Here is a 14544-nt window from a genome sequence, read left to right on the forward strand (position 1 = left end):
AAAAAAAATAATAAAGAGTTAACAAAAGTGGAACATTTTTAGTAAATACTAGAAAATAAGAATTATATGTGTGTTTTAAGTATATTATTTACATGACGATAAAGATCCGAAAGTAGTTGTAGAAAAATAAATGAAGAAAAAGTGAATAAAAAATGACTCAATAATAACCAACCCATCGCCCACCCGCCCCGCCACCAACCCATCGCCCACCCGCCCCGCCACCAACCCATCGCCCACCCGCCCCGCTACGAACCCATCGCCCACTCGCCCCGCCACCAACCCATCGCCCACCCGCCCCGCTACGAACCCATCGCCCACTCGCCCCGCCACCAACCCATCGCCCACCCGCCCCGCCACCAACTCATCGCCCACCCGCCCCGCCACCAACCCATCGCCCACCCGCCCCGCCACCAACCCATCGCCCACCCGCCCCGCCACCAACCCATCGCTCTGCCTCGCCGGCAAACAGTCGTTGGCCAAAAGAAAGGCACATATATTCTCACCAATGCCTAGCAAATCCAGATTCCAATAGGCGTACCCTCCTCCCATCTCTTCCCCCATCCACCCATTCTTCTTTCCCTATCTCCGAAAAGGTGCCTCCCTTCTTCCGGCAAGTTCTCCTTGCCTACGGCGAGCAGATCATTGACAGGGAGAAGACCATACTGTGGCAGCGAACGAATTGGCTGTTGATTAATTAGCGTTGCTGCCCTTCTCCCGCATTTTCCCCGCACTGGCATGGTCAAGCAGGCTTGACCAGGAGGGGGGGGACAGGCATACTCGACTTGAGAACGTATTCGGGGGAGTGGCACACGGCCGCAAGGCAGACCACCAAGCCATGGAAGGTAGTCGTGCTTCGCGTGTGGAAGCAAGCGTTCATTCGGTCCTGTATGGTCTGATTCAGACGCGGCGAAGCGGCTCATCGCTGTCGACCATCCTCTTCCTCGTTCTCGATGGCTTGCAGCTGGTGCCGTTTGTCTTTCATCCATCGTTTGCCTTCAAGTACAGCCTCGTCCAGTTGTACTCTTCGGCTCTGTCAAGATCGCCTGCTGAGACTTCGGCAACATCGCTACTTCAAGCTTCTCTCTCGGAGCAATCGTTCTTTGTGGTTCTTCTCCTCGTTCTCCTCGCTCTCCTCGCTTTCTCGGCCAACGTCGGCTACCTCTACTCATCATCGACTCATCATGGCGCAACATCGTTTGCTCGGACCTGGGCGCCCAAGATCTTCAACACCATCGTCCCACCCATGATCTCCTTGTTCTACATCACCATTCTCCAGTTTCTCCTCCTCCCGGCTGCCTGCGAGGTTGCGGTAGACGACTCGCCACATCGCATGGTGTGGGCCATGGCGACGTCGACTCGGTGCTGGTCTGGATGGAGAGTAGCTATCGCTGTCCTTTCCCTCGCGCTTTTGATCTGCTTCTTTCTCCCATTCTCCTTCCTCATGGCGCTGACGTACTACGATCCGCGGCCATTCTCTGATGATCTGGCCGCCCGCCCGCTTGGCCGACAGTATGCCTTGTTTGTCGCCGTCAAGACCGCCGTCATTGCCGTCTTTCGACTTGCGCCGCGCAATGCCATCCCTCTCGCTCGTGTCTTTGTCCTCCTCCTGGGCTTTGGCTCGCTCGCCTACTTTCATATCACCCGCATCCCGTACTACTCGCGGTTGCTCAACTACATCTACGCTGCCTTGTTCACCTTGCTGTTTGGCGGCTCGATAGGCTCGGCAGCAGCTGTGCTGGCCTCGGACCCGGCGTTAGAGTGGCCATTCTTCCTTGGTGTCAGCGGAGCCGTGGTTGGCGGCGCCTGCGGTCTCGCCGCCATGCGATGGCGGTACCTTGTCGTCGAACGCAAGATCACCCGTTTCGCGAGCTCGGCACAAGACTTGCTTGACACCCTGCTGGCTTCTCGCAATGCTGCTGGACGGGAAGCCAATCTATCGCAAACTGCCGGCAGCGGCACCGACATGCAAGCCTATGTTGCCGGCATCGACCCGGTGCTAGGCGAGATGGGCGCGCATGGTGCCACTGCTGAGCTTTCGATTCTTCGCGCCGGTGACAGCGATGCAAACTTCCGCCCCCATGACAGGCTTCGCTTGATCCTCATGCGGTCGGAGCGCGAGGTCGAGCTGCTGGTCCGCGCTCATGTTAGTGCCCGCCTGGCGGCCATTCCCGTCATCGATGACAACGACATCTTTGGCATGCTGGATACGCGCCAGGCGGCGTTTGACCAAACAGCCAGGACTCTGTTTGAGCTGGGCATCGAGCTCTACCCGCGATCTGCGTTTGTCCGTAGCGCGTATGCACACTACATCAATGAGTTTGCTCCTGCCGAGGTTGGCACGGCCATGGTTGCCATTCAGGCGGCGCAGCTCATGCCAGCTGCTTTTGACATCCGCCTCATTGTCCACGGCTTTGAGCGCAAGCTGCTGCATACCATGCAGGGCCGGGGCTTTGGCGAGACCGACACCCGTATGGATCTTGTCTCATATGTCGAGTACCAGAAGCACTTTCAAGTTGCTCGCCAGTACCATCGCGACACCCTTGTTGCCACCCACACCTTTTGGTCACTGCTGCACTCCGGCCGGTGCTCCAGCGCCTCCTTTGCGGCCGCATCCCAAGCCGTCACGCGCGCCGAGCGCCAGGCCTCGATTGCATACAAGCGCCTCATTGCCCGCTTTCCGCTCGCGGTTGAGCTGCTCTACTCGTACGCGTCCTTTATTGAGACCGTCCAACGCGACAGTCCCCAGGTCGAGGCCATCCGAGCTCGCGCCGCATCGCTCGTCAATACCTCGTTCGAGATTCCGTCAGTCCCGGACATGCCGCCTTCTGGTGCCCACCCAGCACTTCATCTCATGGGTATGAGCCGCAGCCCTGCATCGACCTCCATGGAGAGGCATCCTTCACCGATGCACGCCCACTCTGGCGGCAGAACGGCGCAAACGTCGTCGTTGCGTGGCCCGGCGTTGTTGCGGGCGAGAGCGGGTAAGATTCGCTTGAGGGGCGCAGACCACAGGATCAACAAGAGTGCCACCAAGCGCAAGATGCACAGGAAGAAGTCTAATGGCAAGAGAAGGCGGGCACGCTCCGTCTCAAGCGGACGATCTGCGCTTGCCTCCGCCAAGAAGGTGGCTCTGACCAAGTCGGGCGCGAAGAAGGGCAAGAAGAGGAAGTTTTCAAGGAAAGCGCTCGCTGCTTCGATACCCGCATCTCGCAAGTTGAGCGCCAACGCGTCGGCATCTTCATCGTCGTCGACATCATCTTTGCCATCCTCGGCCTCCTCGTCGTCTCAGAACCTGTCTACAAGCCGGAGTGCGCATGCCTCTTCTGAGCATCGCGAAATGTCGACGCTGCCAAACGCGTTCAAGAAGCCGAAAAAGTCGAGCCTCAAGCATAGGTCAAAGTATGGATCATCTTCGGGCTTTTCGGCGCTCTCCTCGTCGACCTCGTGTGGTCCACCACAGAGAAAGTTCAAGCGATCCAAGGCTCAAGCTCGCGCCACCAGCAGTAGCGACGACATGAGCATCTTGCTTCCGCAGCGGGCGATGTTTGGAACACCGATGGAGACTGTGGCAAACAGGCCGAGGGAGGACAACACGGCAAGCGGATCAGAGTTTACCCCCACCCCCTCCCACAGCAGGTCCTCGCGTGGCCACCGGTTCTTCAGCCGTGGCGCGTCGCGACACCGGGGCTCGATTTCCTCGGCTTTCTCACGAACGTCCTTTGAGCATCACGCTGCGGCGCGCGAGAGGGTGCTTTCAGCCAAGTCACAAGCGGCAGGGCGGTTATCGTGGTCACTCAAGATCTCAGTCCTTCTGCTACTGGTGTTCTTCGCCGTCGGCTTTGGTCTCTCCAATTCGTCCATGTCGGCCATCAAGGCCGAGTTCAAGCTGATGGACATGTACGGTCGCATGCGGAAGCTCTCGATCGACACCTACCTACAGGTCTCGATCCTGCACTGGTCTGCACTCTCGCCGGGCGCAAGCGTGTTGTACGTCGCGAGCGAGGTGCGCTCTACCGTCGATGCAACGGCGTCGATTGTTGCCGACCACGCGGCGTACCTCTACCGCGCCACGTACGGCTCGGGCGCACACGCGACAAACAAGCTCAACGCGCTCTGGCGCGACCAAGTGATCCCAGTCTCTGTTGTCGCGTCAACGGTCACCACTCCGCCGGCGATCGAAATCCGCATGGTCAACCTCCGTGACGCCATTGCGCACTTGGTTGGCTATGCGCGCGAGCTGGTGGCACGGCCGGTGGGTGAGTGGGTGATGGACAAGCTGCAGATTGATCTCGCTGCCAGCTTTGTGCGCCACAATCTGCACCCACGCGCCCCGCTCTCTTCCAAAATTGGTGCGGGAGCGCAGCTGTTTGAGACAAAGGTCTCCGAGTCGATTCATGTTCTGGTCATTCTCCAGATTGTGCTTCTGGTCACGTCGACAAGCATTCTGGTCTTTATCGGCGTTGCACTTGTTCTGCCAGCCATTGCTTCGCTCCGCAATGAGCAGTGCGACTCGTTTCGGCTGTTTAAGACAGTGCCGCAACCGATGCTTCGCACCATTCAGAGCGAGATGGCCAACGCGCTGCTGTCATTTATGTCAGCCGAGCACGGGCTCGGATTTCTTGTCGACGCGGGATTCGGGCAGAGTAGGTCGGGCTCGGTGGGCTCGACCTCTGACAATTCGACTCAGAACGCTTATTGTTCACGCAGCGACGACCTGCTTGTTCCGAGCATCGAGAGTGGATCAGGGGCGCAACGACCTCGTTCTGATGTGTACGGTGTCGAGGACTCGGACTCGGACATGGACTCTGAGATGTCGCAAATCCGGATGACGCTCTCGCTCGAGTCGACGGCGGCGATGACTGAGCTGCTCTCCAAGTCGGAGAAGGTCTCGATTGTGCGGCGAGTTCAGCTGCAGATTCTCTGCGCCCTGGGCGTTGTTTTTGTCCTTGCCTGTGTCTTCTTCACTACAGTCTACTTCGGCGCCACTGTCACAACCCACTATGGCAGCCTCATCAACGCGTCGGGCATCCGCCGATTCTACGCCAAAGGAGTGCACACAGCAGTGGTGCATCTCGCGGCGTACGCAGACGCGATGGCGAACGGATCGAGCAACGAGACCGCAGTTCCGTTTTGGGTTTTGCCACCTCCAGTCGCTTCTGCCTTGCTCAACAACTCTGTGGGAGCGTTGTGGAGCGCGCACATGGAGGCAAAGTATGGGACCGACGGCCGGAGCGGGACGGATGGGTTGTTTCCGCGGCTGGAAGAGGTCATGTACGGCGCCAGCGGGCTGGATCAGGCCGTGATCAGCTATGTGGCGCTCGGGCGGCAGCTTGCGGGTGCGGCGTTGGAGATCAGCACCGGGAGCAGGGAGAGTGTGCTTGCAGCGGGCGCTACGCTGATTGCGGCACTGCCACAGGTCAAGGCGGAGGAAGCCAATGTGCTGTCGCCGCTGCTCGACGAGGCGACGGCAGTCATGGTCTACGAGTTTGAGTCTGTGATCTCTCGGTTCCTCGCGGCGACGCTGGCGGTGTACGTGTTGGAGAATCTTGCGCTAGTAGCCATCTACTTTGTGGTCTTTGTTCGACTCATCCGGCAGATTGCCGACCAGACGACCCGTGCGCGGTCGATGATTTTCATGATCCGCCCCGACTACATTGTTTTGCTTCCCCAGATCTCGCACTTTATCGAGCACAACACGCTGGTGTCGCTAGAGGAGCTCGAGAGGAATGCCAAACCACCGGGACTGGAGCGACGGGCTGTGCTTGAGGTCGACTCGAACTCGGGCAAGATTGTGGGCATGGACGGTGACGTGACGTTCCTCGGCCTGCCGCCGCGGTCGCTACTGCGACAGCACATGTGCAACTTTCTTCCGCGTGTGGCGCCGCGCAAGCTGGAGGCAAAACTCATGAAGCTGATGCGGTTTCCGCCGCGGCGAATCACTGTCTTGCCGTACATGGACCCAGCGACGACGGGCTCGCAAGTGACGTTCAAGTGTTTTGCGTGGGTAACTCACTTCAACCCAGCATCGAACGATGGCTCAAAGTGGATCAAGTCTATGTTTGAAGATGCTCGCCGGCGTCGCGGGCGGCGGCAGACGATCGTGGATGGGGCGCGTTCGATCTCGTCGTGGTTTGCGCGGATTTGCGGGCGCGGGCGTGTTGCGCCGTTGCCGAATTCAGGCGCAGAGCAGAGCACGTACACGCAGCTCGAAGATGCAAAGCACGTGTTTTTGTGGGACGGAGCGCGACGCTGACCCGGACCGGAGAACTGAGCGCGATGGCGAGGAATGCCGGGAGCTCGCAGCGGTATCGCCTGACACTCTTTTTCCAGCCCGAGGCCGAGGCTGTGGCTGGAATGCTGATGGACGAACAGGTGGCGCTCAAGGGTGCGGATCCGCGGGTGATGCTGCGGCTCTCGCTGCGGCTCAACGCGATGCTGCCTGCGACAGACGCGGTGCTGGTGTGCAACAAGGATGGAACAGTGCTTGAGTGCCAGTCTCAGAACCACATGTTCCTCAACCCGGCGAGCGTGACGTTCAAGAACATCCGCACCGTGCTTCCGAGCTACGAGGTGAACTTTGGAGGACGGCTTGGCATGATGCGGCACCAGACACTAATTGTCGGGACGGGCGAGTCGCGAGCTGTGACTGTGGCGATGGTGCGCGCGCAGGGCATTGTTGTCCTCGGCTTGACTCAGCAGGGCCTCGACTCGCTCGCAGGCGTGAGCCACGGGCTGATGGCGGTTGCGGACCTCGCCAACTCTGCGGTCGGCGTCGTTGTTCTCCAGCCCGGACCGGCGCTTGTGGCGGCTAACTCTGCGGCGCTCGTTTTTGCGCAGATGCGGTACGAGGAGCTAGCACGACAGCCGCTTGCGGCCTTTGTTGGCATCACCAACGGCGACCTGTGGGGTAAGCCGCACGTGCCGGGCTCGAGGAGTGACATGCGATTGACGCTGCGGCGATCAGGCGAGCGGCTGTATGGATCGGTTTACTTTTTGAGGCCCAGACCGTGGTCATCTCGTTTACCGACGCCGGGCCCAAGGCTTCGAGCATTCTTGAGGAGTCGAGGCATAACAGCGCGCCGCTCTCATCAGTCCGCTTTGGCGACGCTCCCGAGGTCTTTCCGATCAAGAACAGGATGGATGTGTCGATTGGGGCGTGCTCGCTCTCGCATTCGATCATTTGTGACTCGGAGGTGACGTCGGCGGTGTCATCGCCCGCTTCGTCGGCGGACGCGTTGTCGTCGTCATCATCGTCGGTGGGGAGCAAGCTGGATGTGTCGTCCTCGACCTCGTCATTGTCGTCGTCGTCGTCGTCGGGCTCAAGTCCAGAGCAGGACTCGGGGCTCGATATTGGGTCTGGCTCGGGGTCTGGATCGGGATCAGGCGAGGCAGGAAAGCGAGTGGCGGAAGCGTCGACGGTGCCCGGCGCTCGACGTGCTGCGTCTATTGGCGAGGCAACAGCAAATGGGCACGGCATTGTCCGCGGCGACGTGTCCGATGTGTGTGCTATCTCAGCCGACACGACGTCGATCACTGATGTGTCGACCACAGCGCCTGGACATCTTGTCCTGCCTGACAGCCGCTCGAGCTCCAAAGATGGCAATGATGATGGTGGCAAGGCCGAGTAAACAGCTCTTCCCCGCGGTAATTTGTCCCCACCCGATCCCCACCCCGCGACGGGGCGTTTGCTGGGAATGACAAGCCCTTCAATCCGTGGTTGGCTAGCCCCCCCCCTGCTACGATCATTGGTCACGTCAGTTCATCGATGGCTAGCCCCCCCCTGCTACGATCAATGGCACCGTCAGTTCATCGATGGCTAGCCCCCCCCTGCTACGATCAATGGCCCCGTCAGTTCATCGATGGCTAGCCCCCCCTGCTACGATCATTGGTCACGTCAGTTCATCGATGGCTAGCCCCCCCCTGCTACGATCAATGGCCCCGTCAGTTCATCGATGGCTAGCCCCCCCCTGCTACGATCAATGGCCCCGTCAGTTCATCGATGGCTAGCCCCCAAAAACTCGCACGGAATCGTGATCGCGATCGCGATCATGGCCGTCCCCTGCCGCCTGACCCCCCCCCCCCCCCCCCCCTTCCCCTCCCCCTCCCCTCCCCACCCCTCTCCCCCTCTCCAACCCGCATTCCCTCCCCTTCTCTCACAACTATGTTCCGCGCAGCAAGTGCAGCAGTCCGGGCGACGACGACGGCAACCATGGCGGTGGCTCCGGCTGTGACTGCTCGAGTCAGCTCAGCAAGCAAGACGTCGGCGACGACGACGACGACGGCAAAGGCGACGGCGGCGGCCTCAGCCACGTCAGCCATGGGTGGCAACCGGCTGGTGGCTGGTGGCAGCCTTCTCGGTTCGGGCAACTATGCCAATGGCGGAAATGTGCCATTTGCCGTTCACATGCGGTCGTCAGCCAACGGCAACGCGTCGTTTGGTGGCATGACCGGTCAGAAGCGATTTGCTACCGGATGGGCGACGACGGCTCTCTCGCCTACCTCGCCGTTCTCGGCCACGGTGGGTCTGGATGACGAGCAGTTGATGTTCTACGAGACGGCGGCTGCCTTTGCTGCCGAGAACATTGCTCCGCATGCAAGCAAGTGGGATGCCGAGTCCATCTTCCCCAAGGACGTCGTCCATGAGCTCGGCAACCTCGGCTTTGGTGCCATGTACACCTCGGAGGAGCACGGTGGCTCGGGCGCGTCGCGTCTTGACGCTGCTCTGGTCTTTGAGGCCCTCTCCATGGGCTGCCCGGCCACGTCGGCCTACCTCTCCATTCACAACATGTGCACGTGGATGGTCGACTCGTTTGGCTCGGACGAGCTCCGCGCCGAGTTTGTCCCGCGCATGGCCACCATGGAGGCCCTCGGCTCGTACTGCCTCACCGAGCCCGGCTCGGGCTCGGACGCCGCTGCGCTGCGGACCACCGCCGTGGTCTCGTCGACCGACGAAGACGTTTACGTGCTCAATGGCGAGAAGGCGTTCATCTCGGGCGCCGGCGAGACCGATGTCTACCTCATCATGGCCCGCACCGGCTCCGAGTCGGGCGCCAAGGGCGTCTCGTGCTTCCTCGTCGACGCCGAGTCGGATGGTCTCTCGTTTGGCGGCAAGCTCGACAAGATGGGCTGGAACGCGTCGCCGACTCGCCCAGTCATTATGCAGGACGTCAAGGTCCACAAGTCGCGCATGCTCGGCGCGCCCGGCGAGGGCTTCAAAATCGCCATGAAGGGTCTCGACGGCGGGCGCATCAACATTGGTGCCTGCTCCATCGGCGCCGCCGCCGCCTCGGTTGGCATCGCCCGTGAGTATGTCCTCGAGCGCACCGCCTTTGGCAAGCCGCTCGCCCGCTTCCAAAACACCGAGTTTGTCTTTGCCGACATGGCCGCCAAGCTCCGGACCTCGCGCCTCGCCATCCGCGACGCCGCCAAGCTCCTCCACGAGCGCTCGCCGCTTGCCACCTCGTCGGCCGCCCTCGCCAAGCTTACCGCCACCGAGCAGTGCTTCGACGTCATCAACTCGGCGCTGCAGACCCTCGGCGGCGCCGGCTACGTCGCCGACTACCAGATCGAGCGCTACCTTCGCGACGCCCGCGTCCACTCGATCCTCGAGGGCTCGTCCGAGATCATGCGCCTCGTCACCGCTCGCGCTATCTTTGCTGACCAATGAAGACCACGGCATCGTCGTTTTGTTTCTTCTTCAGACTACAAGTGCTCCACAGACGAGCCGACGCCGACCCATGCCGGCTTGTGGCCTGAGGCCATCATTTTCCGCGCCACAATCCGCCGCTGCTCGGCGCGCTCGGGCGTGTCCAGCGCTGAGGGCGCCACCGGCCGCAGCCGCGCACGGACGTCGGCGCGGGTGGTCACAACTTTGGAGTCCTGCGCCCGGGTACCCATCGAGGTGAGCCGGCGAGTCACCATTGCGGCCTTTGAGACGGTGTGGCGGCGGGCGTGCCGACGGCGACCGCGGCCGCGGCCACGGCTGCGGCCGCGTGCCACGTTGTGGCGGCGCTTGGGTCCAGACGGCCGGACGCCGCTCCGCGGCGCACTCCCCTCCCAGGCCGACGTGAGCTCAACCGACAAGCTCGCACCCTCGGCCGACTTGTCGAGCAGAATCTCGAGCTCGGCCTGCTTCTCCTGCGCGATACGCTTCTTGCGCTGAGCTTTGCGCTGTGATTTGAGTCGCTTGCGCCGCTCAAGCCGCTCGGGTGTGGCATCCGGGTCAGCGGCTGCCTTGGACGACATGGTGTGGTAGACGTGGTGAAAGTGGCTGGTCGACTCGACGTGGCTCTCGAGCTCGTGCGACTTGGGAGCCACGACGTGGGCCGTATCGTCGTAGGCAGCCCGGACCCGAGCGTGAGCAGTGTCGGGTACGATCTCGGGCTCGTCGCGCTGGCGCTGCTGGTGCAGGTCGAGGATGAGTCGCCGCTCGCGCACGCGCCGCGCCGCCGACGTGTTGACAGCTGCTGTCGAGACCGAGTGCAAGATCGGAGCGTCGAGCGGGACGCCGAGGACCAGGTCGTTGCGCAACATCTCTTGTGCGTACTCGAACGGGGTAGCGTTGCGCGGGGTAAAGACAATGGCGTCGAGCAGGGCCATGCCCTCGCGGTTGAGTGGATACGCCGGCTCAATGAGGTCCTCGATGAGAACCGGGTCGCCGAGCTCATCGCGGAGGCCCGCCAGCAGCGACTGCGCGGCGGCGTCGGCGTCGGCAATGTGCTCCATCACCGAGCCTGTCGACGACCGTGACTCAGAGCGGAACAAGTCGCTGTCGCGGTGGCGAAAGGCCTCGACCCGAGCCCGTCCGAGTGTGGACAGCAGGCTCGTGGCCTGGATGGAGAGCGCCCGCTTCCGCCCGTTCTCGGGCGAGACAACCTTGGCGCTATCGGCGGCGGCAGGAGTCTCGCTGTCGGGCGAGGCGGCAAGCGCCAGCGGACTGGTCGGTTGGAGGCGCGCCGCCGGCGTCGGGCGAGCGAGCGAGGATGAGGCCTGGCTCGCCAGCTGGTACCTTTTGACCGTCGACGAAAACGACTTGGGCACCATGGCCAGCGACATCGAGGTCGACCGGGTGCGCGACCGTTGTCGTGCGAGGACGGCCTTCATCGACTCGGCGACCTTGGCGGTGACCTGGCGCTTGAGCTCGGTGACCTCGGGCGACTCTTCATCTGACGAGAGCGAAAGTCGAGAGCGTTGACGCAAGCGAATTGACTGGTGAGACGGCATCGTCAGAGTCGGTGTCCGACTCGCTCTTGCTCTTGCTGCGGGCATGGGCTGCGGCGCGGGCGAGCGTGTTTCGCGCAGTCGGTCCGACGGCAGTGGAAGGACAGCCTGCGAGTGAAGGCCTGAGCGGCGGAGGCGATCCGGAAGGACCGGCGGCGGATTGGGATGAATATCGGTCTCGCTCTCGACAGCGACCACCGTCTCGATGGTGTCTTCAAACAACTTCGGCTTGTTTCGAGGCAGCGAACGCGCTGGCGCCGTGGTCTGGACTCTCCGTGAGCTACCCATGAGCTTGCGGCGGCGCTCTGAGATGGACGAGACGTTGGCGGTCGACTCGGCAACCTTGAGGTTGTTGATGGACTTGTTGCCGCGGACGTTGCGGAGAGCGACTAGCTCGTTGGCGAGCTGGCACGATGACTCGTCGAGGATCTTGAGGACGTCAAAGTGGCCACCCTGGAGAGCGAGCGAGATCGGGGTTGTTCCCTTGATTGACTGCTGGTAGGTGTCGCCACCCGCGGCAACGAGGAGCTTGGTCAAGTCCACGTCGCCGGCGAGAGCAGCGAGATGAAGCGGGGACTGGTTCTGCGAGTCAAGCTCGTGCGGGTCAGCACCGGCGTCGAGGAGCCAGCGGACGGTCTCGATCTGGCCAACGGCAACGGCGTGGTGAAGAGTAGTGCGGCCCGAGGCGTGGAGGGCGGATCCTGCGGCGAGAACGTCGACACCGAGGAGGAGGAGCGTTTGCAGGACGTTGGTGTAGCCGCCGCGGGCGGCGTGATGTGCCGGCAGCAGGCCGTGCGCATCGCAAGTGTGCTTTGGCGCCATCTCATGGAGGAGGACGATGCAGGCATCGGCGCCTGCGTGGGCGGCGAGGTGGAGCGGGGTGTGGTGGAGCATGGTGAGCGAGTTGACGGCGGCGCCTTCCTTGAGCAGAGCTTTGACCATGGAGAGCGAGTTTGTGACGACGGCGTGATGGAGCGGAGTGGCGCCGTCAATGTCGCGGGCCTCGAGGTGGGCGCCTGCGGCGACGAGGTTGTGAACCCAGTGCGAGGGCGCAGCGTCAAAGGAGCTCACCTCGTGGAGGACGGTGAGCGAGGACGGCGACTGGGCTGAGAGCTCAAAGCCGACCGAGACTAGGGCCTCGAGCATGTCAAGGTCGGCGTCGTGGTAGTGAAGGACAAAGTGGAGGGCGGTGTGGCCATCGCGAGTGCGGGCGTGGACGTCGGCGCCGCCCTCGCGGACAAGCATGCGCATAAAGCCGACGTTCTTGACGAGGACGGCGATGTGGAAGGCGCGGAGGCCGTGGTAGCCGGTGGCTTTTTCGACAGCGGCGCCGGCCTTGAGCAGGGCGGCGCCAGCGGGCTCGGCACCATAGTAGGCAGCGACATGGAGCGGGGTGTGCGCGCCGGCGTCTGCGACGTGGTTCACGTCTGCGCCGCCAGTGATGAGGGCATCAAGCGACTCGAGAGCGTTGCGCGGGAGGGCGTAGAAGAGCGGCGAGCCCGACGGCGCCCATGCGTCGACGGCAGCGCCTGCGTCGAGCAGGGCCGAGACGACGTCTGTGGCGTTGGCGGCGGCGGCGTCGTGGAGCGGTGAGAGGGCGTGCTCGGTGAGCGGCTCGACCGAGGCACCGGCATCGATGAGGGCGAGGACAGAGCGGCGGGCGTTGGCGCGGGCGGCGAGATGGAGAGCGCTGGCGCTGTGCTGCCACGGCGCAGTGAGGTTTGCAGCCTCAGGAAGGGCGTGGAGGAGGACTTTGAGGACCGAGAGGTGGCCACCGGTGGCGGCGTAGTGGACAGGCGTCCCGTAGACGGCGTTGTCCGAGCGGATGGAGGCGCCGTGCTCGAGGAGGGCGACGACGCAGTGGACGTAGCCAAAGCCGGCGGCGAGATGGAGGGCTGACTCGGAGGCCGAGTTGAGAGCGTTGATGAGAGCCTTGCGGGCCGGCTCGTAGGAGAGGCCCGAGACGAGCTCAACGATGACCTCGCGGTGGCCGTACATGGCGGCGTAGTGGAGCGGGGTGTTGCCAAGAACGTCGGGCATGTCAAGGCGCGCACCTGCGGCGAGGAGCACGTGCACTGAGCCCATGTCGCCCGATGCTGCGGCAAGCTGCAACGGGGTAGCGTTGTCGCGGCCCTGGGCGTTCGGTCGGGCGGCGGGACGGCCTTGAGTAGGTCGGCGAGGATGGCGGAGAAGCCAAAGGCGGCAGCGTAGTGGGGCGCCCGCCAGTCGCGCGGGCCGCCTGGACGGGATGCCGAAGCACCGGCCTCGAGCAGGACCTTGACGACGGCGCGGACGCCCGAGGTGATGGCTAGATGCAGAGGAGTGACGCCGGCCGAGTTGGCCATACACGGCGAAGCACCGCCGGCGAGGAGCTGGCAGACAAGGCCGAGCTCTCCGCGGCCTGCGGCGAGGTGCAGCGGGGTGAAGCCCTCTGCATCGCGAGCGTCAATGACGAGCGAGCCCGAGCCAGCCGACCGATGCCAGTCATCGGTTGCGGTCATGGCCCTTCGCCGCCGCGGCGACGGAACGCCTGTACTCGCCACAGAGCTCCTCCGACCAGCCGAAGGCGACTGCGAATGCGAAGAGCGCAGAGAAGCATCACCAGCTTTCAGTGGATGGCGAGAATACTGACGAGAATGATGATGCCGACCTGAGGTGACTTGAGGCGATGGTGAAGACGACGACGACGAGTGCGAGAGATGATGATGACGATGATGATGACGATGACGATGATGATGATCAGCGGGAGACGAGGGATGAGGATGAGAAGGAGGATGAGGAAGAGGATGATGATGAGAGGACTTGTGATACTTGAGAAGGATGGCGACAGCATCATGATTGAAAGCAGCAACAGCTACATGAAGCGGTGTCAGCTTTGCAGAGTTTGTGGCATTGGCATTTGCGCCAGCGGAGAGGAGCAGTGAGGCAATGTCTGTCCGAGGCATTTTGACGGCAAAATGAAGCGGAGTATCACCATGAGCATCCCTTGCATTAACATCCACACCATGACTGAGCAAGTGAGAGACAATAGCCAGATGACCTGCTTGGACTCCCAGATGAAGTGGCGTCTGTCCATGGGCATGAGCTGATGATGATGGGTCTGCATGTTGTTCATGTAAAAGTGAACGAAGTGCTCGAAGGTCACCACTTGCTGCTGCACGGTGGAGGGACATGTTGTGTAAGCCTGGTCGTCGTCGTCGTCGTCGTCGTCGTCGTGGGTGGGGGTGGGTGGGGTGAGGTGTGGCGCCTGTGCTCGGCGGGATCGATCGTTGGCGGTTGGAGGAGGGTTTGGGGGGAAGTAGGGGGATGGGGGGAATGGGGGGG

General features: G+C 62.3%; 3 protein-coding genes across 3 annotated transcripts; 2 read left to right on the forward strand and 1 right to left on the reverse strand.

Annotated features, from left to right (window-relative positions):
* Positions 1–835: 835 nt before the first annotated feature.
* On the forward strand, positions 836–7628 carry AMSG_07082 (uncharacterized protein; the record flags this gene model as incomplete). The annotated part of the gene is made up of 3 exons (XM_013901091.1): positions 836–6195; positions 6243–6918; positions 6999–7628. 3 exons carry the CDS (start codon positions 836–838, stop codon positions 7626–7628), a joined length of 6666 nt encoding a protein of 2221 aa, XP_013756545.1.
* Positions 7629–8161: 533 nt separating this feature from the next.
* Positions 8162–9667, forward strand: AMSG_07083 (acyl-CoA dehydrogenase domain-containing protein; the record flags this gene model as incomplete). Its single annotated transcript, XM_013901092.1, has 1 exon — positions 8162–9667. One exon carries the CDS (start codon positions 8162–8164, stop codon positions 9665–9667), a length of 1506 nt encoding a protein of 501 aa, XP_013756546.1.
* A 35-nt stretch (positions 9668–9702) lies between these two features.
* Positions 9703–13721, reverse strand: AMSG_07084 (ankyrin repeat domain-containing protein 28; the record flags this gene model as incomplete). Its single annotated transcript, XM_013901093.1, has 2 exons — positions 9703–13353; positions 13380–13721. 2 exons carry the CDS (start codon positions 13719–13721, stop codon positions 9703–9705), a joined length of 3993 nt encoding a protein of 1330 aa, XP_013756547.1.
* Between the last annotated feature and the right edge of the window lie 823 nt (positions 13722–14544).

This window comes from Thecamonas trahens (genome assembly GCF_000142905.1).
Source record: "Thecamonas trahens ATCC 50062 unplaced genomic scaffold supercont1.32, whole genome shotgun sequence".
Taxonomy (NCBI): domain Eukaryota; order Apusomonadida; family Apusomonadidae; genus Thecamonas; species Thecamonas trahens.